The sequence below is a fragment of the Martes martes genome, assembly GCF_963455335.1.
Source record: "Martes martes genome assembly, chromosome: 1".
In the NCBI taxonomy this organism is placed as follows: domain Eukaryota; kingdom Metazoa; phylum Chordata; class Mammalia; order Carnivora; family Mustelidae; genus Martes; species Martes martes.
This window is the reverse complement of record NC_137888.1, coordinates 167,302,603-167,327,448: the sequence shown is the minus strand read 5'-3', so window position 1 is coordinate 167,327,448 and position 24,846 is coordinate 167,302,603. Positions and strand designations below refer to the sequence as shown.

The window sequence follows — 24,846 nt, the reverse complement described above, 5'->3', positions numbered from 1 at the left end:
TGGCTGGAATCCTCCTGCCAACCACTCCGTGAAGCTGAGGGATGCCCCGGACCTTCTCTGCAGAGAATATTAAACATTATTCACTAGCTAGCCAAGCACCTCCCAGTTCTTTCCAAAATCTGACTTTCCCAATTTTAAACACATCTGAATAGAATTCCCTGTTGCTTTTTTTCCCCCACAGCTATCCAAATAACAGCAGCCAACATTTAACCTGCTAGAGAAAGTATTTTTCTCAGGTATATCCCCTGGGAGGTAAAAGATATCACAAACTAAAGGCATCAGAATAGAAAAGACCATCACCTCACACACAGAGCGCTATTTGCAGGTGGAGCTAATATTCCAGATGGAAATCTGGAGCTGTTGTGCGCCCCCCGCCCCGCCCCGCCGCCCAGGAAGGGCCCCCAGTTCCAGGTCATGAAGAGGATAAGCCAACCTCAAGCCAGGGCTGGCTGAGAAAGGGCAGTGGATTATGGATTTGACTCTGGGGAAAAAGAGGGGGCTAGGAGCCCGGAGGGGCCTAGAGTGAGTTGTACATAATTTATCATCTGGAAAATCATCACAATAGGTGCTCTTACACATAAATAACCCTCAGAATCCCCTGGAGGGCTTGTTAAAAAACAGATTGCTGGGCCCTACCCCTGGAGTTTCTCATTCAGCAGGTCTGAGGGGAGGCTCCAGATTTTGCATGTCTGACAAGTCTCCACGTGAGGCTGCCGGTCAGGACCACGCCTTGTTAAACAGGTGTTCTAACATCTGCGGTCCCGGTTCCCTAGTCAGGGACAGCACTATGAATCCCACACTCTGTCCTCTCAGCAACACTATGTCAGGCACCAGGCACAAGGAGTGGGTAACCCTTTGCCCAAATGGCCCCACCAAGCTCCTAAGGTAGCCAGAAGACAGATGTCCCCCTCCCTGCCTCCCACCAGCCCCACCCCAGAGCAATTCCAATTACCACTTGAGCTTCATTCATTCATTCAACAAACATTTAGTGCGTGCCAACCATATGCCAAACCTGGTGCTGGGTGTTCAGGACCCCGGGTCAAGAGTTACCCTCTCTGCCATCTCTGGGCCCATCACCCAGGGGTTGTCAAAAGGAGACAGACAAGAACACAGATGATTTGGGCACAGGATGGCAGCTTCTGCCTCACTCTTCTCAAGTCCTTCTGTCAAGTCATAAAGGGAAGACACCCTTGATTCCTCTTTCCCATTCCTACCTCTGAAAGACTGCCCAGCATGGCCCACCCCTCCTGGCGTGCTCTGCCATGCTCCTGGCAATCATCACCACCCACCTGCTCCACTCATGTTGCCCCCAATCAAGGGTCATCTTTCAAAAACAGAAATGGGGTCATGCTCCCCCATACTTACAGTGCCTCAGTAGTTCCAGCTATATTGGCCTCTCCTCCCCTCCTGCTGCCCGCAGGGCTGCCCTTTCTCATCCCTCAGGTCTCTGCTTAAAAGCCACTGCCTCCAGATGCCTTCCCTGACTGCTGTTCAGTGAGGAGGATAAAAAAGGGCGGCAAATCCTTTGATGGGAGAAGGGTTTTCTTTCCTATCTCCTTGAAGCTGAGCTCAGGCTGAGAGGCGGTGCTGGGCCAGTTCCAGACCTCACCTTGAAGACTGGGGCTTCCCCACTGCTCTCTCTGGGCCTTGAGCTACCATGTCAGATACCCAGCTGAAATGCTAGGTACAGGGGCCCTGACACCACACAGGGAAGGAGGCAGCCCAGCTGGGCCCAGCCTTGCAACTATCCCCACCAAAGCACCAGGCACATAGGTGAAGCCCTCTTGGACCCAGCCCAGCTGCCAGCCGCCCAGCCACTGATCATCCGTGATCCCAGTCAAAGACCCATAAAGCGGGAAAATCACCCAACTGAGCCCTGACCAAATTCCTGACCCCCTAAACCATGAGGTGCTGCATTTTAGTACTAGTATTGCTGTTACACAGAATAGATAACCAGAACATTCTGCATTACATGTATGTCCATCAAAGCACCTCCTGGGCAGCTGCATATATACATATACATATATATATATATATATTTTTTTTAATTGCCCGGGAAGATAAAGAGCAAATGGAGGAATCAAGATCAAGAGACCTGAGCTCTTGTTATGGACTGAATGTCTGGGTTCCCTTAAAAGTCATATATATATATATATATATATATATATATATATATATATATATAAAATGCGCCATACACTGCCCAGTGTGATGGTTATCAGGTGGTCGGGCCCTCAGCAGGTAATTAGGATTAGGGCAGAGCCCTCATGAATGGGATTAGTGCCCTTAGAAGAGTCAGGAGAGAGCTTGCCTGCTCTCTCTGCTCTCCACCACGTGAAGACCCAATGAGGATCAGCAGTCTGCACGCCGAGAACGCAGCCATGCTGGCACCCTGTCAGGGCTGGGCTCATCGGGGCTGAGCACCCTGTAGCATGTGATTCCAAGAAAGGTTCAAGTGGTGGGTCTGAGGGTTTAACTGGGGCAGGTCAAACATCTGGAGGATAATACCATCATCATCTATTTCTTTTCTACTATCTCATATCACTGAGGCCTCTGATTTTCCTGGACTGTGTGGTATGCTGAACCACCAAGACTAACAAAACACAGTCCCTGCTCTCAGATACTGTCCCTCCTCTTGAGGGGGGACAAGGCCACAACTGGTACAGTCCGGGGCAGGCGCCCAGGCCTTCTGGCCACATTCTTTGAACTCTGCCACCTGTTTGCTCTTCCGGCCTCAGTGTTCGGATGTTACTTCCTCTGAGTCTGACCCGGTGCTTCCTGTGTGTGCCCATAATACTCTGGATTTGTTGATTTCTCTATTTATCCAGTATTTACTGAGGACCTACGAGGTGCCAAGCCCTGATTTATCATAGGAAACGAGAGAGGCGGTTCCTGCCATGGTGGGATTTCCCCTCTAGTGAAAGAAAGAGACAAACAATCAAACATAAAAAGATAAAAGAAAGAAACTATCAAATGTTTGCAAACTGGTGGACTTCCAGCTCGCAGCATAAGAAATCCATTTACAAGCCACCTGGTCTATGGCACTTGGTTACAGCAGCCGAAGGAACTAAGACAGTTTCTGTCCCAGCTCGGCCACTCATTCGCTGGGCTATCTTGGGCAACTCAACTCCCTCTCTAAATAAAATCTCTCAGCCAGAGTAGGTTTTACAGACCAAGTACGTTTTCTCCTTCCCTTGCTCCTGCTCATACATAAACGCCCCATCTCTCTCTGGCACTGGGCCCACCGCAGTGGGAATAAAATAATAAGATCGGGGCCCTGCCCTCAAGGCCCTGAGAGGCTACCTGCCAGAGAGATGGACACTCTTAAATGAAGTAACCGTAAGACAGCAAGACAAGCCTTCTCTGGACAGCAGGACAAAGGACCCAGAGCCCAGCACAGATCCTGTTCACTGAGCTCCCAAGAGGTAGTCAGGGGTCAGCACTGGTTGGCCCTGGGGTCAAAGGGCCAGTCCAGGCATCCCTTAGAGACTCCTGCTTCCAAAAGCCACATTAGCATCGTGCAGAGGGCTGATGCCAGCTGCACTGGCCTGAGCCCACACCCTAATTAGAATTTCATAGTGTCTCAAGCAGCCTGCTTGGCCCGACTGCCAGCTGGGGCTCCTGTTCCGTCTGGTGGCCTCTGTTTAATGAACCCATGAGGGGCTGGCCGAGCTCATTATAGGCGATGCGAGGGAACAGGGGACCCCCGCCCATGCTCCCTCATGCCCCCATATCTCCCCCTTTCCCCCACGTTCCCACTGCAAATGGGAAGGAAGGAGATAGGCAGGAGCTGAAGCCACAGCCTGACCACACCACCCTGGATGACTCCAGTGACAGCTCAGCCAGAGATAAGTGTTTCTGTGAGTGTGTCTCTATCTCTGGTTTTAGGGGAGACTTCAGTTCCCATCGCTGTTCTCAGGCTGCAGCCTGCCCTTTCTTATCTCAGGTCGATGAGGCAGAATGAGAATGACAGTTCAAATCCATCTTCTTGAAATGACTGGCCCACAGACATGCCTGGACAAGCTGCTTCTCAGAGCTGCACTGTCCCCATCTTTAAGACAGCGCAATAACCCCCACCCGGCCCCAAGGGCTCAGTACTGCATTCAGTAAACTGTCATGGCTGTTGTTATGATGAAAAGACAGGCCAGAGAAGGCACCAAAATGGGTGCAGCATTGCTTCTGAAGGGCAGGACTGTGCAAGTGACTTTTCCCCTCTTGTTTTTCTGTATTTTCTAAATTATATACAATGAGCATTTTACTTTCATCATTTGGAAAGAAAAAAAAAAAAAAGCAAACTTTCTCCCCACCCTCCTCCCCAAAAATATCTATCTGAAAAATGAGATAATGTGTGTGGAAGGGCCTAGATAGTGCCTGGATGCTATTTTAATAGAAACTTCCTCCCAGGGGCACCTGGGTGGCTCGTTGGGTTAAAGCCTCTGCCTTTGGCTCCGGTCATGATCTCAGGGTCCTGGGATCGAGCCCCACATCGGGCTCTCTGATCAGTGGGGAGCCTGCTTCTCGAGCCTCTCTCTGCCTGCCTCTCTGTTTACTTGTGATTTCTGTCTGTCAAATAAATAAATAAAATCTTAAAAAAAAAAAAAAAAGAAGAAGCTTCCTCCTACAGGCTAAGTCTGAATAAATGACATTGGGTAGAAAAACAGGAGGAGTATTTGCAAAGATGTAATGTGTTTTTGCTCTTTGATAAAACAATTTCCACAAAAGTGAGTGTTTGAATGCTGTAGCACAGATGAGGGGAGATGTTTACGGGAGTTTAAAAGAAGAGCGCGTGCTCCCTGACCACAGCAGAAGGCAAAAAAACATAGGGAAGAAGGTGGAAGCAAGCTAGGGTCCACTGACAGGTGAACAGATACACACGATGTGCTGTGTACGCCTGATGGAATATTACTCAGCCTTAAAAAGGCATAGGTTACAATATGGAGGGAGCTAGAGGACGTTGTACTAAGTGAAATAAGCCAGTCACGAAAGGGCAACTACTGTATGATTTCACTTCTCTGAGGTCCCTACAGTAGTGAGATTCATGGAGACCCCAAGTCCAGTGGTGGTTGCCAGGGACTGGAGGGGGAGGGAACGCAGAGTTAGTGTTTGACAGGAATGGCGTTTCTGTTTCGCCAGATGACAAGCGTTGTGGGGGTGTATTGTAGTGATGGCTGCACACCAGTGTGAGTATCCTTCATGCTACCTAACTATATGCTTAAAAATGGTTAAGATGGTAGATTTTATATTATCTGTGTTCTATATACCACAGCTTTTTTAAATGTAGAGAGATAAACTCAATCAGACCCATAGGTCGGGGGTTGAAGCAAGTTGCTGAGGTTGAGGACGACTGGCTGGAGAGATGGAGGAGAAGGTCCGGGGAGCATGGCAGAGGGAGAGAGAGCTGCACAGGGGCACCCTGCCCCATGAACGCCATCCCGGTGAGGTTGCTATCTCCTACCTGCGCTTGAAGAGGCTGGCCCCAGTGGATTCAGGGCAAAGAGGTTTTGTGTTGCTGGCAGACTCAGAGGCTGCCCCGTCAGTGCCTGAGGGGATCTGCACTCACAAACCCAGAGTATGGAGCATGAGAAATCAGGACTCGGGGAGTTTGTGTATTGTAAATAAATGAGGCAGAGAAAGAGCCCCTGGCACCGACCCTCCAGGGGAGTAAGCAGAAGGGATGCGTTGAGCATCAGTCGAGGGAGAAGAGATTCTGAGATCCCTGTGTGAGGGAGTTGGGAAGTGGGCTCGCTGGTCCCCAGATAAAAGGGTCCGAGGGTCCTGAAAGGAGGGGGGAGGTCACTCTGGTCCAGATGAAGACTAGCTCAATGCCTGGTGCTTGGTAGGAAAATATCTACAGCAAGGACAATTTACTGAGCACGTACTGTCTGCGACAAGCACTTTCCCGCATTCCTCACTCACTCCCTGCAGCATCCTTATGCATGAGAACGACCTCTATCCTCACTCTCCACGCAGGAAATCAGGCACAGTGGGGTCCGTAACCTGCATCCCCAAGGCCTTAAAAGCACACCATCGGCCTCCAGTGAGTCTTTGCCTCCTCGGTGCTTTGCGGCCTCCCCTAGGCGCAGGCCCCGCCCCCGCCCCTTCCTCACTTGAACTGGTGCTCCCGGGAACTGCGGATCTTGGAGGAGAACCGCTCGGCCAGCTTCTCCAGGCTGCGGGAGTACTCGAGCTCAATCTCAGCTTTCCGGCGGAAGAACTCCTGGAGGTCCTGAAGCAGCTGCAGCCGGGACTCTGACTGCTGCTCCAGACATTTGAACTGCTCCACCAGCTGCGTGCGGATCTCTGCGGGCAGAGGCAAGGGGCGGCAGGCGTTAGGCTGTGGTCAGCACCGCGGTGGGACTCACCCGGCTGACCCAGGGCCCCTGACGCAGGCACTGCGATTCCTGCAGCCCCCCTCCCCACCGCCATGGACCCACCACCCCCGCCCCCGACCCAAGCCTCTCCGGCATTGGCACAGAGCTATGGCACGCGCTGGCTTCTGTCACACGGTCTAACCCAGTGTCTCCCCAAGTTGAATCATGGCGTGTCACCACCATGGCTTCTGCTGTATCCACATGCCACGAGCATGATTATTTCTTCCATATGATCGAGTCAACTGGCTCGCTTTTCCTACCGAAATGAACGTATTTAAAATGAACGGCTTTGTGTCACCACCGTGAGGGGAAAACTAGGACCACGTGCCATCCTGCGACACAGAAAAGGAATTCAACAAAAACAAAAAGTTTGTAAAAGTCTATCTAGAGACTACTGCTTACCAGAGGCCCTGAGCCCAAGCTGCCTGCTCTCTATCAACAAGAGGAAAATGGGAGCCTTCAAGGCGCTGAAGACTTTCTCCAGATGCCATCAGGGCTGAGAGAGGCTGAGAAGGGGATGCCGGAGGCTCTTGGGTTTTGGTGTTACTTAAGGCCACGTCTGTGTTCCGTGTTAAATCACCCTGAGCTCCGTGCATAAACATCTCAAGTATCCCCCAGAGGAATGTCACCCCCACTTCAGGGAATACTGACAGCAAACCAGGTCTGTGCAACCAGGGCAAAAGTTCAAAAGCTGAAGAGGTGGAGATAAAAATCACAGGCAAATCCCAATAACTACAGCCAACCTCATCTTCAAGCCCATAGTGTTGTCACCGCTGCCAGCCCTTGGCTTTAACTCCTTCCCAGCCATCCCACAAGCTGCTCAACACATCAGTCTCCCCAAAGCACTCTGCTCATACCAGCTCCCTGCTCATAATACACCACAGCCCCCTTCTGCCTGAGTATTAAGCCCAGCTCCTTAGCATGGAATTCAAGGCCATCCACCACCCAGCGACAAACTACTTGTCAGGATTCACCCCCAGTGGACTCTTAAAACCATTCAAACCAGTCCTTGAAATATCCAGTCCCAACTGCATAAATGGGCATCCTGTCTGAAAATGGCCAACTCCATCTTAGCATCCTTCAGAGAAGTGGTCTTCACAGGGGATAGCCCTACCCTAGGGTACCCAAAGGCTTCCCCAGGGGTACACAGGTAGGAGAAGTGCAAGGGAATCATCTTCCTTTGGGATCACGAACCCTCGCTACGCGGTGTGGCCTGTGAACCAGTAGCATCAGCCTCCCCAGTGGGCTTTTTAGAAAAACACAATCTCAGACCCCATCCCCAGAATTTCTGAATCAGAATTTGCATTTTAGCAAGATCCCCAGATGGTCCTATGTACCTTAAAGTATGAGAACACTGCCATCAACCACCCCCATCCATCTCATTATAAGGAGCATTTCCCACACTCTCTTACTTTTATGTTTAGTAATTATTTGTCAGATGCATGAAATACCAATAATATTTTGATGAACTGTGTATCTGATCATTGTAATGATAAATCAATCCAAAAGAAAGATATTTAGAGTTCTATGGGCAAAGGAAAAATTTCCAATGTCTATTTCAGTTTATATACATATTTTAGATCAAAAGAAGTATGATAGATTGGGGCGCCTGGGTGGCTCAGTTTGGTAAGTGTCTACCTTCTGTTCAGGTCATGATTCTGGAGTCCGGGATCAAGCCCCACATCCAGCTCCCTGCTCAGCAGGGAGTCTGCTTCTCCCTCTTCCTCTGTTCCTTCTTCAACTCATGCTCTGTCTCTCGCTCACTCTATCTCAAATAAATAAATAAAATCTTTTTTAATAAAGAAGTATGATAATCAATAGATGAGTTTCAAGTATAGGAATATATTGAGATAAAATTCTGTGAAAGAACTACAATGTAATTATGAGTTCAAGAAAGTAAAGAAAGGCACAAAATAAAATTTCTTACTCATTTGGATAATTTTTGATGGATGCTGGTGGATACCAATGTGTTACAGTATTTATCCTGTGATCTGGCAATCCCACTCATGGCTACCTACCCCAAACACATCCAGTATTTATGTCCACCAAAAAATATATAGAACACTTAGAGTAGTTTTACAACCAAATATTAGAAACAACCCAAAATGTCCATTAAGAGTAGACAAGATTTTTTAAATCTCAAAATGGCACTCAATGGAATACTATACAACAATGGCAAATGATGAACTACTGCCACCTGCAGCAACATGCTTGAATCTCACAGAACTTATGTTGCTCGAAAGAAGGCAGAACAAATGAGATCATGCAAAACTAGTTTATGGTGATGGAGGTCAGAGAAATGGTCACACAGTTGGGGAGGGATTGGCTGGGAGGGGGTACAAGGGTGCCTTCTGGAATGCTGGAGATAGACCACACCTCAGTTTGGGTGGCAGGTACACTGACAAAAAAGAATTGAGTTGTGGGATGCCTGGGTGGCTCAGTCGGTTAAGCATCAGCCTTCAGCTCAGGTCACGATCCCAGGGTCCTGGAATCAAGTCCCGCTTCGGGCTCCCGGCTCAGCAGAGACTGCTTCCCCCTCTGCCTGCCCCTTTGCCTGCTTGTGCATCCCCTGCCTATGCTCACTTGCTCTCTCTCTGACAAATAAAATCTTTTTTTTTTTTAAATTGAGTTGCATACTGGAGATCTGTGCATTCTACTCTATATAAGTGATCCTGCAATAAAAAGGCAAAATAAAAAATTTCCCTGTTATTTTATTTCCATTTGATACAGTTAAGAGTGTAATTTTATTCTACAAGGTCAATATTTACAATATGGTAGAAATGATATCCTTCGTAACTATTTAAACTTATAATGAGACATTTCAGATGTCAAGTTAAAATGTATGAGGCAAGAGAGTTTATTCCCCTGAGTTCACTTAAAGAGTAGGCAAGCAGAAAAGTTTAAAACCTGCTTTAGAGCCTATGTCAAATACTGTTCCTCCCAGGGAGTCCTGGATTGCTTGGTCCTCCCAGCCCTACTCTGATCTCCCATGGTACTTCTAGTTTGTCTCTGTCTGCCTCCTGCCGTTGTTTCAATTCTTTCATGAATATGAGTCATATCCACCTTAGCTCCTCAAATGAAATTTAAGCTCTGAAGGTAGATTTTCCCTGCACATACTAGATCATCAGGAGATCACTATCTGTACAACAAATTACTATTTATTTTTACGAAGTGCTTTTACCCAAGGACATCAAGTGTTGTGATTATGGGAGTCTCACTCGACACAACCATACACACAAACACCACGCATGCACACACACACACACCCCCCACACAACACATACATACCACACCACACACACAGCATACCACACACATGCACACACATACTATACACCACATACCACACCGTACACACACACACACACACACACACACACACACACCATGACATTATTATCCATTTTTATAGAGGAAGAAAGCACAGCTCTGTGTAAACTATAATCAGGAACCTGTCCAAGGTCACATTTTGTTCTCTGAACTAGAACAAGCTGCACAGGTATGCCTATGACATGGCTTACATGTTGAACTGGATCGAGACGCCATCACTCCTCAAAAGGCAAGTCCTACCATATCAACACATAGTTATAAAAAGGCTTTCCAAATATTTTTCAAATAACTTTCAGACCATCTACTATTTGGGCCTCAAAATAATAATAATCACTAGCATTTATGGAGTCCCTCATTTGTTGCAGGCACAGTGCTGACTTCTTCACAAAATTATTTCACATTATCTGTACCCCGTAAGGCAGGAGCTACTAGCGTTCCCCTACTCTCGCCCCATATATGAGGAGGTAGAGGCTCAGAGGTAAGCAGCCTCTGTTCATAACAGCTGGTGTGTTGCAATTAATCTAGGAATCAAGCCCAGATCCCTCAGATGGCAGCAAAGATCCTCCAGACACCTAACTAGACTGAAAGCATATTATTTTTTTAAAAGACTTTAATCCATCTGTATTCAACCTCTTGTATCTTTTTTGTAACAAGATGGTGGTCTAAAGAGAATTGTTAATCAGAAATGCTGCAGCCACTGCTTTCCTGCATTACAGGGCATAATCAGGAGCCAATGTTCTCATATTTTAGAGGAAAAGCTCATAAATCACACTATGATGACAAGAGAGGATCTGGAAGGAGCAGAGAATCTCCCCCCATTCATACCACCAGCTGGAGCCTCCAGGCTGGCTCGTGCATAGAACCTTCTAGGAGCTTGGACAGCTCAGAGTCAAATCAAATCCTTCTAGCAGGAAACGGTCCTGGCTAGATCTCCGACTGCAGCTCGCCCGTGCTCTGGAACCCTGAAAGGATTTGATTACCCTTCTCGTTATTTCTAACTCCCTTCCAAGTTGCTCCTCCTTGGAGCTGGCACAGATTTGGGTTTTCTCCTTGAAGATTTCAAAGGAGCGACAAAAATAAAATAAAACAGAATTGCTCCCAAGGCTCAGACTTCATTCAGCAGACATTCCTCCCAGGGGGCGGTTCCAGCCACAGTATAGCACAGAGCAGCAGAAAAATTAAAAGCGGGTGGGGCAGGGAGGAAAAGGGGTTTGGAAAGTCAGGAAAAGCTCTTTGCTCTCAGAACCTTGTAACTCAAGATGACCTCTGCAATCACCTAGTGTAGCCTTCTGGTTTTACAGATAAAAAGCATGAGGCCCAAAGAAGGGGCAGAACTAATTCTGACACCTGGACCCCTGAAGCACAGCTCCCTGTGGCACTCTCCTGATAAAATTCTCCATGGCTCCCTATTGCTTACAGGCTCAAAGACAAACTCATCTGACTTTCAAAGCCCAAGAATCTATAGCCTGCCTATCCATTCCCCATAAAGCCCCTGCTTCTTCTGCAATAGTCTCACCAAAGACCACAGTTGCTATGCCGATGCCACTGCCCATGGCAACACTCAGGGCGACCAGCCTTAGGGCTGAACAAATATCCCCATGCTCCCCACCCCACTCACAACTACAACCTCACAAGCAGAGACAGCCAGTCTTCTTCAGGTTCAAGGTAATTAGAAAGTCTATTTTTAAAAAATTAATAGATCGTTTTTTAGAGAAGCTTTAGGTTTACAGAAAAATTAACCAGAAAGTACAAAGAGTTTCCACGTACTCCCTCTCACTCCCAGGCACAGTTTCTCCTATTATCAACATCTTGCACTGATGGGTGTGATACATCTGTTACAACTGATGGACAAAACTAATATGTGACTGTTTACTAGAGTCCAGAGTTTAGGTTAGGGCTCACTCTTGGCCTGTTACATGGCATGAGTTTGGACAAATGCATAACATCACGTGGCTGTCATTATGGTGTCGTACAGCGTAGCTTCCCTGCCCTAAAAATCCCCCAAGTTCCACCAATTCAACCCTTCTTCCCACCTCTCTGTGACCTCTGAAAACTACTCGCTTTTTACTATCTCTCTAATTTCGCCTTTTCCAGAAAATCATATAGTTGGAACCATACGTTATGTATGCTTTTTAAGCTGGTTTCTTTTATTTAGCAATAAGCACTTAAATGTCCTCCATGTCTTTTCATGGCTTGATAGCTCATTTCTTTTTAATCACTGAATAATAATCCATTATATGGAATAATAGTCCTGGTTTATTTATCCATTCACCTCCTGAAAAACACCTTGATAGTTTGCAATTGGGGGGCATTACGAATATTTTGTGCAAGCCAAGTAAGTTTTCAACTCATTTGGGGAAATACTTTTTTGTTAACCAATAGACATGTTTAAGAGCAGTTTTAGGTTTACTGGGAAAAAAAGAAGTTCTATTTTTAGATAAGAAATACAGGAATTTAAAATATTAGTACAAAATTCGAAAGATAGACAGGATATAAAAAGAAAAATCTCTCTCTTGCTCCTGTCCACCAGCCATTTAGTCCCCCTCTAATAAATTAACCAACTTACCAGGTTCATGTGCGTCCTTCTAGAAATAATGGTATATTTCAAATACATTAGTTCCCCCATTTTTACAAACATGACAACATATCATTCACAGCATTCTGTACCTTACTTTTGTCTTTTAAGAATACATTGGGAAGGGAGCCTGGGTGGCTCAGTTGGTTAAGCATCTGTCTCCAGCTCAGGTCATGATCCCGAGATCCTGGGATCGCCCCCACCAACCGTGGGCCACACAGTCTGCTTCTCCCTCTCCCTTTGCCCCTCCTCCTACTCAAGCTCTCTCTCTCTCTCTTTCTCTCTCTCTCAAAAATGAATTTAAAAATCTTAAAAAAAAAAAAAAAAGAATACATTGGAAAGATCAGTCCATATCACTTTATAAAGAACTTCCTCATTCCTTTCCACAGTACTATATAATTCCACTGTAAAATTTATAAATTTTTAGCCAGTCCCCTTTACTGGACCTTTCAGTTGTTTGTAATCCTTCACTATCACCAGCGATACTGGAATGAATAACCCCATGCAGGCTTCGTTTCGCACTTGTACAAGTAGATCGTTTGTGTGACAGACTCTTCACATGGAAGTACAGGAGCAAAAGGCATCTGCGTGACTACTTTGCATGACTCTTTTGCACGGCTATTTTGAGATTGCTAAACTGCCCCCCTCTGTAACTGTACCAACTGATAGCTCCCAGAATCTACGAGGGGTCATAGGGACTATTTAAAAACAGGCATGTTGGGATTTGCTTCAAAATAACCTCAGGTCGGGGGACTGGGGTGTGGCAGGCTTAGAGGTAACACAAGATTGGCCTTGAGTTGATTGTTGAAGTTTAGTTGTGGTGATGGATATGAGGAAGAGGCTTGTTATACTATTCTCTCTACTCTGGTAATGTTTGAAACTTTCCATAATAAAAGAGGGGGGGGAAGACAGACAGAGAGAGAGAGAAAGAGAGAGAGAAAAGAAAGGTAGACAAAGCCAGAAACTTGATACAAAGGCTGCAGCTCTGGTTAACAAGTCCGACCAGTTAGGAATGCCAACAAGTTGTCCCCAGAGGTCTCTGCCCCCAGGCTGCATGCAGATGGGTTAGAAAGAGGGGTCAGAATGTGACCTTAAGAGCAACTTTAAATGCAGCTTCCCAGGCCCCACCCAATTCCAAACCTTGGACCCTGTCCTGAGAACATGGTAACTTTTCTGACACCTCCTGGGATGGTGAGGCCCCACTTTCGCAGCACATTCAACCTGAAAATCAAGATCGAGTGAGCATGTGTCCCCTCTGCTCTACAGAGGCAGCTGGCATACCCCCCCAGTAGAGTTTCCGGAGCTAACGAGGAGGCTGAGCTGTACGGTATGTCACTGCTAACAGTGCCTCATCGCATCTATGCACACACAATCTCGCCTCATTATCACCGCGTCCTATGAGGCTGCTGCTACTATCATTCCTATTTCAGAGATGAAGCAAATGAGACTCAGGGAGTGGGAGTGATTTGCCCTAGGCTCACCCAGAAATTGGCAGAGTCGGGGCCCAAATCCAGAGTAAAGAGCAGACGGGAGCCAAGATTACCCAGACTCCAGGTCAAGGTGCTCTCCCTGGGGGATCCAATGCTTCCCCTTCCGGGGATCATGTCCCGCTCCACCTCCTGTCCCCATCCCACACTCCATCTGTCACCCTCTTGCCATTCTCACTGGTCCTGGCTGTCACTGTATCCACCCCAGTGCATCCTGACCTTGACCTCAAGGAAGGAAACATCGACTTGGTAGCACAATGTAACAGGCCCTGGGTTTACCTGCGAGGGATTCAAATCCTGGCCCTGCCACACATGAAGCTGAGTAAACATGAGCATGTTTGTTTTATTTCCCTGCAGCTCAGTTTCCTCTGTAAAATGGGGATGGTGATAATCTATCTCATATGTTTGTTGTAAGAATAAGTGATCATTCAAGAAAGCTCTCAGTTCAGTGCTCTATTTTAGCACTGCCCTAACTCAGTGGTCACTGGCCGTATGTGGCTATTTAAATTTGATTAAAATAAAAAATTCACTTCTCAGCTGCACTAGCCACATTTCAAGTGCTCAAAAGCACATGTGGCTAGTGGCTACTGTACTGGACAGAGCAAAACATTTCCCAGCACTGCAGAAACTTCTAATGGGTAGCACTGGATGAGAGGCTTAATAAAAGCTCTCATTAGCTATGATCATCATTTATTAGTATTGCTTTCTGTGGCCAGCCCAACAGCCAGCATCCTGAAAGAGTCTACTGCCATCCAACTCCAGCTTCAGGAGAGGGAGGTGGTGTGGCAGAGGGAGTAGAGAGACCGACAGAGCCTGGACTCCAGCCGCTGTCACAAGTTGGAATACTGTCTCTGCCAGACATGCACTGGGAGGTCTTAGGCAGGCAAGTCATTTTCTCTGAGCTGTTCTCCCAACTATGCTCACCCTACGGGGGTGCTGCAAGGATCAGACTAGAAATGTGTGCCATGTGCCAGGCACCGAGGAGACCCTGGGCCAACAGCCTCCACAGAGGTTCACAGGCTTTGGGGACAGGGGAAGGGCAGAGGCTCCCAGGCTCTGGGGACAGCCAGCCTGGAAATAAACCTGGTTTTCTCCACCTTATAGATGCCACTTCAGTTCCCTGAATCTGTTTTCTCATCTATAAAATGGGGAATAATAATACCTTCCTCTTGGGTTTGTCAAAAGAGAGATGGTGTCCATATAACGCACCTGGTGGGATGCCTGGCACACGGAAGATAAGCAGTACGCGGCAGGAACGAGCCACCGCTGCTGCTGTAGCCATGCAGACAGAGCATGGGGCACACTGGGCACCAGGCTAGGTGTTCCCCCAGCCCATCTCACACCCCACCCCCAAACACAATTCCGCCAAGAAGGCTGTGTCATCCCTGGCCACCATCCCTTGGGATCACTCAGCGCTGGGTTCCCTCCTCCTTCCAGGCCTCTCCAAAAGCATCCCCCCCACCAAGCAAGGGCAAAACACCGTGCTGGAGAACTCCAGCTGCTCCCCCAGTCCCAGCCACCAGGTGCTGTTTCCTAGCAACCATGATGGAGGCCCAGATAGATAAGCGAGTCACCCTTCCCTGCCTGCGCCGTGGGTAGAGCCGACTGGGTGGGTGACGGGGAGCAAGCTCCTCAGTCTGCCCTCTCTGCAGATGCAAACCAGTTCCTGGCACTTTGTACTGTCTCCCTCTTTGGGCCAGGGACACTCACCAGAGACTTCAGTCAGTCCTGTATTAACCTTGACCACACCCATTCACATCCATCATGGCTTCTGACCACCGAAGGCTCAGGGAGGGGCTGGGTATCACACCGTAAGTGAGAAAACTGATGCCCAAGAGAAGGGAAAGGACCTTCCTGAATCACAGGATTCAAAGCTGGGCAGACGTGGCCCTCCAGGCGCTGCCCCAGTCTAGCTCTGCTCCCCACCAATCACAGCAAATCATCCCAATAATAGAACTGTTTCTCAAATCTTTTCACCACTTCAGCCCTAAATCAGGTGGGAGCTGGGTAGTGCATCACCCAGAGCTGGATCTGGGATCAGACTTGCTAAGTTGAGAGACTGGCCTTGAATCTAGCTAGCTGTGTGACCTTCAGCAAGTCAGTAACCTCTCTGGGCCTTGACTTTACCATCTGTAAAATGGAGGGAATAACAGTAAATAATTATTGTGCTAAGTGCTTCCCATGAAGTGTCTCTTTATTCAGGCAAAGCAGCGCATATTATGCTACAGCCTTGGGAGGAACTACTACTATTCCCTGATTTTGCAGAGGAGGATACTAAGGCACAGAGAAGTACAGTGACATGCCCAATTTCACCTAGACATTAAGGAGTCTTTTGGCTCCAAATCTATACCACTTAGCTAGGGATGTCTCCTGAGCGCTTGCCATACGTACTGTATACCAAGTCAGCCAAGTTCTTATACTGCCTTCAGCCATCTACTATTCCTCAGAGAAGCGTAAGCCAGGCTTAGCCCAGATAATCAAAATGCATCAAACTCCTGAGGCTTCCTTGAAGCAAATTACATCTGCTTCCAGCATTCTTGGAGGGTTGAGGGAACACAAAAACTGGGTGAAATGACTGGCGTTTCCCCCTCCTCCTCTTACCACCGCACCCTCCCCCCAAAAGGAAGCATAGTACATGGGCTAGTGTTTTGAAAAACTAATAGTTATTTAATAATGGTGATGATTATGTCGTCAACCAGCAAAATCTTCCTGTAAGTAAGAGGTAACAATATGGTTCCAAACACACCAGGGAATTAGCATTAGGTATATCAACGGCTGAAAAAATGGGAAATAGGAGATTCCCACTTCCCACTGTGGTCCAAAGGCAGAGACCCAGCTCGGAAGCCTCCTGACCACTTTCACCTGGATTACTAAACCAGTTCCCTCATCAGAAACCAGACAGGAGAGTAGGTGGGAGAGAGGCTTCCCCACAGCATCTGTGCCGTGTCTAACTTATAGCCATTCCCTCTCATGAAGAAGTCAAACAGAAGTTGCCTCCCCGCCTTCCAAATGTTCAGCAAAATGCAAAGAATGGTCAGAACAAGGCCACGCCGCCTCCTACCAGAAGCTCGGAGTTAAAGTGGGCCGTGATCAATTTCAACACGAGATTAATATTCGCGGCTTTGCTGCTCAATGGTCCCTGAAGGATCAGATGCATTTAAATGAGAAGAAATCAGGATTCATTGATGCTGAATCTCCAGCTGCGTCCTCGGACTGAGGATGCTTCTTTTTGTTTTCAATCCTACCCTGCTTCTAGAACTAAAATAGAAGTCGGAGAGCTGGGGGCCAGCCTGGAAACATCCAAGTGTTTCCCAAACATTGAGAGCCATCTTCACAATGTGTTCTCTCTAGAAACCATCCACCCTGTATTTATTCAACATATTTCTTTAAATCACCTGGGATACTTTACAGTACAACCATCAATAGAAAAACCTGAATCATTAAGGGGAGGTATTTGTAAAAATAAATACAACGGACACAAAATAATGTTATTAAATTCTACCTAGGTTCTGTTACCTGAGACCTGCTTTCTTTTTGATAAAAGGAGTTCAGCAAGTATTCAAAGAAGTGTGGAAGGCATGTTAGCACCTCAGGGAGACTTTTCTCCTTAAAGTAATCAGAAGGGTTGAAGGAGAATTAAAAAGAAAAGAATGAAGAAAAGAACAAAAAAAAAAAAAAAGAAAAGAAAAGAACGGTTAATTTCTGTGAGTCATTGCTATTTAGTTTTGTCCCTGTGAACCACCCAAAATCATCCTACATATGTAAACAACAGTGGTGATCTGTCCTCACTTCAGAAAAATGGCGGTTGGTCCAATCCCTTAATTCAGAGAGGAGTCAAAGAACTGAGAGCCTCACCCAATGTGGTACCAGAACCTGGGTCTCCCAGCTGCCTGGCCAGTGCTCAGCTCTCCTGATTACAGTTCTTCCTACACAAGTCCTTTCTCTCCTGTTGTGATGCAAGGCAGCTAGCACAGTGTGAGTGCCTGCCATCATGTTGGTTCCTCACAAATATTTTTACAAGAATCAATTAACCAGTCAAATGAAGTGACACATGTGGTAGGCTGAATGATGATCCCCAAAGATATTTGGCTCCTAATCCCTGGAAATTGAATGTTACCTTAAAAGACCAAAGAAGACTGTGCAGATTAAGTTAAGGATCTCGAGATGAAGAGATGATCCTGGATTATCCAGGTGGACCCTAACTGCAATCACAAGTGTCCTTTTGGGGAGAGAAAGTAGGAGATTGGCACAGACAGAAGAGGAAAAGGCAATGTGACCGCAGAGACTGGAATGATGCAGCTATGAGCCAGGGAATGCCAGCAGCCACCAGAAGCAGGAGGAGGCAAAGCATGGTTCTCCCCTAGAGTCTCTAGAAGGAGTACTTGGGGCTCTCCCAACATCTTAATTTGGCCCAGTGAAACAGAATTCTGACTTCAGACTTGTGGCTTCTAGAACTGTGAGAGAACCAATGAGTGTTGTATTAAGTCACCACGTTTGTAGTCACTTGTTACAGCAGCCATAGGAAACTGATACAACATACATCACACCACTTTAAAAGCTCTAAAGAAAGGCAGAATATGGTCTACGCAGTGAATGATATAGCAAGTCAGAAGGAGGGACCTTATGAAGGAGGAGAGCTGGGGCAGGACTCCCAGGATCTGTACAGGCACAGAGAGAGAGGAGGACACTGTGTCATACACACTCACAAGCATTTACTGGTTGCCTACTATGTGTGTGTTAGAGGGCAGGAGGAGGCGCAATGAAAATATGTATACAGTAGGATCCTCACTCTCAATTCCCAGTGTGCTGGGAGGATAAGCCATACTTAGGTGAAAAAATAACTACCAAAATGAGATGGAATAATTCCCCTTCTAGGATAAGAGGCATGTGCAAAAAAATGTACGTGCAAAGGTATTTATCACATTGTTTGTAAAAGTGAAAACCTGGACACAACAAAACCCAGCAATAAGGTATCCTTTAAGTTTCCTGGCACGTCCACGCAACTCTCATGCAGTTTAGAAACCATGCTGCATAATAATAACGACCTTGAAAAATGTGCATAAAATATGTTAGATAACAAAAGTGGGTTACAAAAATAGGATGTATAGTTTAGCCCTCCCAAAATGTAATTATAGCTATTTATACACAAAGACTAAATATTATACACCAAAACGTTAACTGTGGTTCTCTCTGGGTGGTGGGATCACAGATCTTTTCATTTCTTCAGTAAATATTTACTGAGCACCTACAAACTAAGCCATGGCTCGGCAAACTTTTTTGTAAGAGGCTGGATGGTAAATACTTTAGGCTTTGTAGATCATTTAATTTCCGTTGCAACTACTCAGCTCTGCCCTTGTGGCACAAGAGGAATTACAGACACTAGGTAATGAATGCACATGGCTGTGTTTCAATAAAACTTAATGTACAATAGCAGGTGATGGGTTGTATCTGGCCCTATAGTGTGCTATAGGTTGCCAACTCCTGTGCTAATCACTGTGCTTCTTCTATATTCTTTCTTCTTTTTTTTTTTTGTTTTTAGGAGAGGAAGGGAGGGAGGGAGAGAATGGGGAGGGGCAGAGGGAGATGGAGAGAGAGACTCTTAAGCAGAATCTGCACTCAGCACATAGCCCAACATGGGGCTCCATTTCACAACCCTGAGATCATGACCTAAGCTGAAATCAAGATTCAGATGCTTCACTGACTGAGCCACCCAGGCGCCCCAGTGTTTCTTCTGTATTCTTCAAATCTTCTACAAAATGGAGGCATTACACCTCTAATATTGGGAGAAACAGTATGTTTTTGAAAATAATATTGGTTGGCCCTGGGAAGGCCATGGCGGGGTGGGGGGGGGTGGTCTAGCAGGGTGACATCTCCTCTAGGGGGGACAATCTTAAATATCCCCAGGGGTTGTCAGGGAGGTGACAAAAATGTGATTAGGGACCCAGTGTAAAACAGTACAGAGAGCACAGATCTGATCAAATATATTCAAATTCACTCTTTAATGCTAATGCTATGTTTGCTAAACAAAAACCATCTATAAACCTCCAGCTTTTGACTCCGGAAAACCTTCTCAGAATATGTCACTTTGACCAATGCCACCCCTGCTGGATTCAAACCCAGAGCATGGCGGCCTCCCCTCTGCCACCGCTGTCCCCACCTTGACCCCCATTAACTCATGCTGAAATGGCTAGCCCAGGCAAGAGCTGCTAATCTTCACTGAGAAGGTGCCTCCGGCCATGTGTGCATGCACCTGACAGTAATGGGATACAGGATGGATTTCCCTGACCTTCTGATGAGAATGCCACATGGAAGAATATCCAAGGCCACGGTGAAGCCCAAATATTTTATGCACATAACAGCTACTACTCATGAAGCCTTGCCACGGGGATGGAAAGGCACTACATCAGGCTGAATGATTTATGTTTCTGAAAGCCACGTGAGTTATTGTCCATTACCTCATCCTGGCAACTTTGCAAATTCTTGCCAATTGATTTTTGTAAAGGAGCGAAGGAGAAACAAGAAGGGTCTGAAAACAAGGGTCTGATTTCAGGCATATATGCATGTGTGTGTGCATTTTCTTTTTAACCTCTGTAAAACTCTGCAGAAGTTTTCTAAGGGAATCTTTGTCCATTCCATAACAGGGGCAGAGATTAAATTTTCAAGGAGGTCAGTGAGTGGGGCCTGGTTATTTGAAGGAGTTTCATTTTTACAGTGCACATCAAGCAAAGTCCTTACAATCACTGCTATCAATTCTTGGGGTCAGTCAGTGAACTTCCAAGAGAAACCCTTCAGGCGACCCTCCATGCCTCTGAGAGTAGATGAGGGCAGCAAAACGTAAAGAAAGGGAATCAAGTACCTTCTCAAATGCTAAGTCCAGAAAACTTCCAGGAAAAGCCTCAGATAAAAAATGAAAGTCATTATAGCTGCCTAATGGCTTAATAATGGGCTATAAGCCTGAATGAAAGTCATGCTGGTGTACATATGTGCTGTGGTCTGGTCAGATTATTTCAGACCCAAACGTGGACTTTAGAAAGTAAGTTCTGGGTCACTTCCAGCTCTGCCTCAAGGCATTAACGTCATCTATGAACTGGGATTAATGATACTTACCTCTGAATTGTGGTAAAATCAAATTAAGAAATACACACATACATGAAAGATTTCTGCAAACAGTAAAAAGTTATACAAACGGGTGTGATTCTTCTTCACAGTATAAATTATTATTCCTTTATAAGACTCTGTTACCTGCCAATTAGTAAAAAAAAAAATGTTGCTTGTGTGCCCACTGACTGTAACAGAGACACAAGATCAGCCAAAGAAAAAGGTTACAGCTCCCTTAGCAGATGTATCTTCCAACGCAGCAGCGAATTTCCACGGTCAGGCTAGAAACCAGTCATTCACACTTGGGCTCAGTGCAAGCACTTACCGCCCCAATATAAATCTATTTGTCCTCTTAACGCAATATGGAACTCTTTGCCAAGCTCGTATTTCATGTCTTGAGTCTTATTACCGAAGGGGAAAAACACCTCGTGTTTATGAGCTTGCCACTTGGCAGCAGTGTAGTGGGTTCTTTCTGCTCCCTGTTTGGATGATAACTCTTTGTGAGACTTTGGGCAAAGAGCTTCACTACTCTAGGTCAGTCGGTCAACGGGTTGCTTTTGTGGTCCTACTATGAACCAAGTTCTGGGCCTCAAATTCCACAGAAAGTGGGGTCATAGGATTAAGGTCAGTTTTGGCGTTAAGGGTTTTATGATATGTCGAACAAGAGGGCAATTTCTTACTCTAACACACTGCTGCGTCCTGTTTGGGCCTAAATCAGGTTATATGTTCCAAAGTCCCATAAGAGGCATGTCACAGCCAAGGTGGCCACCACCTGCACTGACCACATGGAAATGAGTTTCAATCCCCAGTCTCTCCCCTCCCTCCCCGCTTCGCCTCTGGTAATTTCTCCTTGGCACTGAGCTGAGCTGCCCAATGCAGTCTGCTCCAGCAAGAACACAACAGTAACAGATTCTAAGTTCCAAAGTCTCACTCACCATTCTCCCTACTGAATGAAGGGAGGATTCTGTGGGCTGGTTTATCGGGGAGAGGAACGGATAAAATGTCATTTTATTTTGCCTTCCAGTTTCCAGGACTGAGGCTTTTGGATCTTGAAAGTACTTTAGGGTAGGAAACATAAAGTATCAACAAGCAAAGACAAACGCCAGTGATGCTCATTCCTTTTCAGTATCTGTCTTTGAATGGTCAAGGGGCACTAGGCCACACCATGATCATGACCAGCTCTCATCTACCACTCCCCCACGGGAAAGAGACATCACAGACCTACAGGTACCTGATATGGATGGTGACAGTCTAGTACTGGCCCTACTTTCAGAAATTCTAGGGACTTAAGCAACCATCAAAGCCAGCATTTCCTCTCCACGAGTTCCATATACCCCTGTGCCCAAGAGCTGCCCCTCATTCTACCCTGAAACTCACCTCTCCCTGAATATTCCCTATGTGAGGAAATGCCCCCCCATTTCCCTACATGCTCGAGCTAATATCTAGCCATTCCTTACCTCTTGCTTACCCCCATGCCTCCATCCATCACCAAGTCTTATCCATTCTACTGCCCTTAACATTTCTGAATTTATCTATTTATCTCTATCTCCACTACCACCACCCTAGTTAAATTCCCCATCATCTCTGAGCTGGACAAGCACAAGAGCCCCCTAAACCAGCGCCCATATTACTATTGTCCCCCTCCCAATATTTTCAAATCAATTCTTCTTTGGAAAGTGAAAACGTAATTCATACCATCACCATCAAGTTTCTGTCCTCCCTACTCTCCACCTTCACGTGGCTTATGAGATTCTGTGTATGGCCTCTCTACCCCTCCACAGCCTTAGCTGGTTCCGTTTGCCCCCTACTCACTATCTTCCAGTTCCAGAGCCTTCTCTCTGCTGCTTGAACATACCAAATTCTTTCTTGCCTCAGGACCTTTGCGCTTGCTCTTGCTTCTGCCTGAAATGCCCTTCTCTTCTCTCCATTTCTCCATCCTGTACCATCTAACTCTTATCTATCTTCAGGTCTCAGGTTTGGAGACGTTGAGTAAACTACCTTACTGTGTTGCTAAAAGCATTAGATGAAATTATGCATGCAAAAGTGCTTGGCACACTGCCAGAGAATTCAATAAATGTTACATATGCATTATAAATTTTTAAATCTGAAAGATCATTTTTATCCAAGCCCCTGTATTCTTTCTTTCTTATGCCTCTAAATTAATAGTTTTATCTTTAACTCTGGCAAGTCTTTTCAAATGCCCAGGAGGGAGACAAAAATTCTCTTATTTCTACCTAGACCTGGAAATCTCACAGATACTTTTTCCCTCCTCTTGATCTCGTATTAACTTTATGTTTTACTCCAGTACTCAAAATTCCCCCTTCCTCCTCAGATGTGGATGACCCAATTCATATTTAACTTTCTGTTTCTATATTCACTCATTTCCACATTCACTCAAGATTCATTAGCATCTGCCAGGCTCTGTGCAAGGGCAGGAGGACACATCTACAGAGATGACAGAGGACCTGCCCTTGAGGAATTCAGCAGAGACCAACACAGACAAAATAATCACATCACAGTGAGCTAGAAGAACTATGCACAAAATTGCTTATGGGCACACTGAGAAGGAAGCAGGGATCTCTGCAGAGGAGATGGCAGGAGCCAAAGTGGTCAGAGAGGCTTCCCTTGGCCTGGCCTTGGAAAGCAAATAGGAGTTCACCAGGTTAGGGGACAATAGAAAAGGCAGCATCAGGAGGGCTTCTCCCACACTTTGGCTTAGAACAGGGATTAAGTGAGAGGTTAGTGTAAGTGATGTGATATGTGAGAAGTGAGAAGTGCAAAGGCAAAGTCCCCAAGGTCTGGAAGCGCACAGCCTGTTCAAGCACTGGCAAAGGGTCTGATGAGGCTAGAAGCTGAGGTTTAGCAGGAGGTAGGAGAAGCTCCGTTCCGGCAGAAGGGGTTTCTTGGAGCCAGATAGTGAAGAACCCAGAAGGCCACATTCGGTGCCTCAGACTTTATACCCCACAGCCAAGGTTACAGAAAAACCCAGTAGTAGCATGGCAGACAGGTGAATGACTGGTAGAGGAGATGGGAGATAAGGAGACCAGTCGGGAGGCCACTGCAATACCACAGTCAGGGACAGGGAGAATCAACCGGAAGACAGTTATTAAATTCCTTCTATAAAGTAGGCATTTCACATGTTGACTAGAAAATCCCGGTTTGTAAACTTTTATAAGAGCTCTGTGGATGTGGTGCCACAAGGCCAGTTTCAAATGTGGAGTTTCCGGTAGTAGAGGTCACGCACAGCCTTTCCCTTACAGCGTGCAGCTCAGAGTCCCGCTGCACCAGCGGGTGCCGGGGATAAAGATGCGGTGTGCGGCGGCTGCTGATACAAGGCATGGAGTTCCAGTCCACACCTCGAAGACAGGTGTAGGGCAGGCACACCAGCATCGGTCTGCAGCACTGATTTCATTTACCTAGAAGAGGGCATCAGTGTGGGAGAAGGGGTATCTTCTAAGTAAAATACAAGTGTCATAGTTACCCCTTACCCTACTAGTGTGAACTCCTACTCACACTTCAAGGCCCAATTCAGATGTGCCACAGGAAACACTATGAGGTTTCATGACAAAACGTGGCAGAGTTGGAGGGAAGGACTTCTCCCATACTTGGCCTTAGACTGAGGATGGCCATGGGGCAACACAGGCCCTCGAGAACTCTGGCGCCTGAAGGAATGTAGTTCGGAGAGCACAGGACCAGGTCTTGGAACAAGAATGGTAATCCCACAAGGGCACTCCTAGCAGGGTGTGATGGGGAGTGATGCTCCGCTCTTGGCACCTGTCGGGAAGCAGACGTCAGCCACAGCCCCACAGGTTTGTTCTTGACATATGTGAGACACTGTGAAACCTGGATCTGCTGGGCCCCTCCCTGCCTGGATGTCCCTTTCTGCAGCGGACATGAACGTGGGGTTACCGCAGCCACCAGAGAAGTGAGGTGAGGGATCGGGGGCCCTTTAGGGTGGATCGGTCTTCAGTCAGATTCCGAACCC

The 24,846-nt window shown here is 46.7% G+C and overlaps 1 protein-coding gene across 3 annotated transcripts in view; it reads right to left on the bottom strand.

Moving 5' to 3' along the window:
• SRGAP3 (SLIT-ROBO Rho GTPase activating protein 3) overlaps positions 1-24,846 on the bottom strand; it is a gene marked incomplete at both ends in the record, with an annotated part of 247,518 nt that overhangs the window by 120,385 nt on the left and 102,287 nt on the right. For all 3 annotated transcript variants that reach the window (XM_080817981.1, XM_080817980.1, XM_080817982.1), the window contains one exon: positions 6,108-6,300. In XM_080817981.1, coding sequence (XP_080674107.1) covers positions 6,108-6,300 — 193 coding nt within the window. The remainder of the gene's footprint in view (positions 1-6,107; positions 6,301-24,846) is intronic.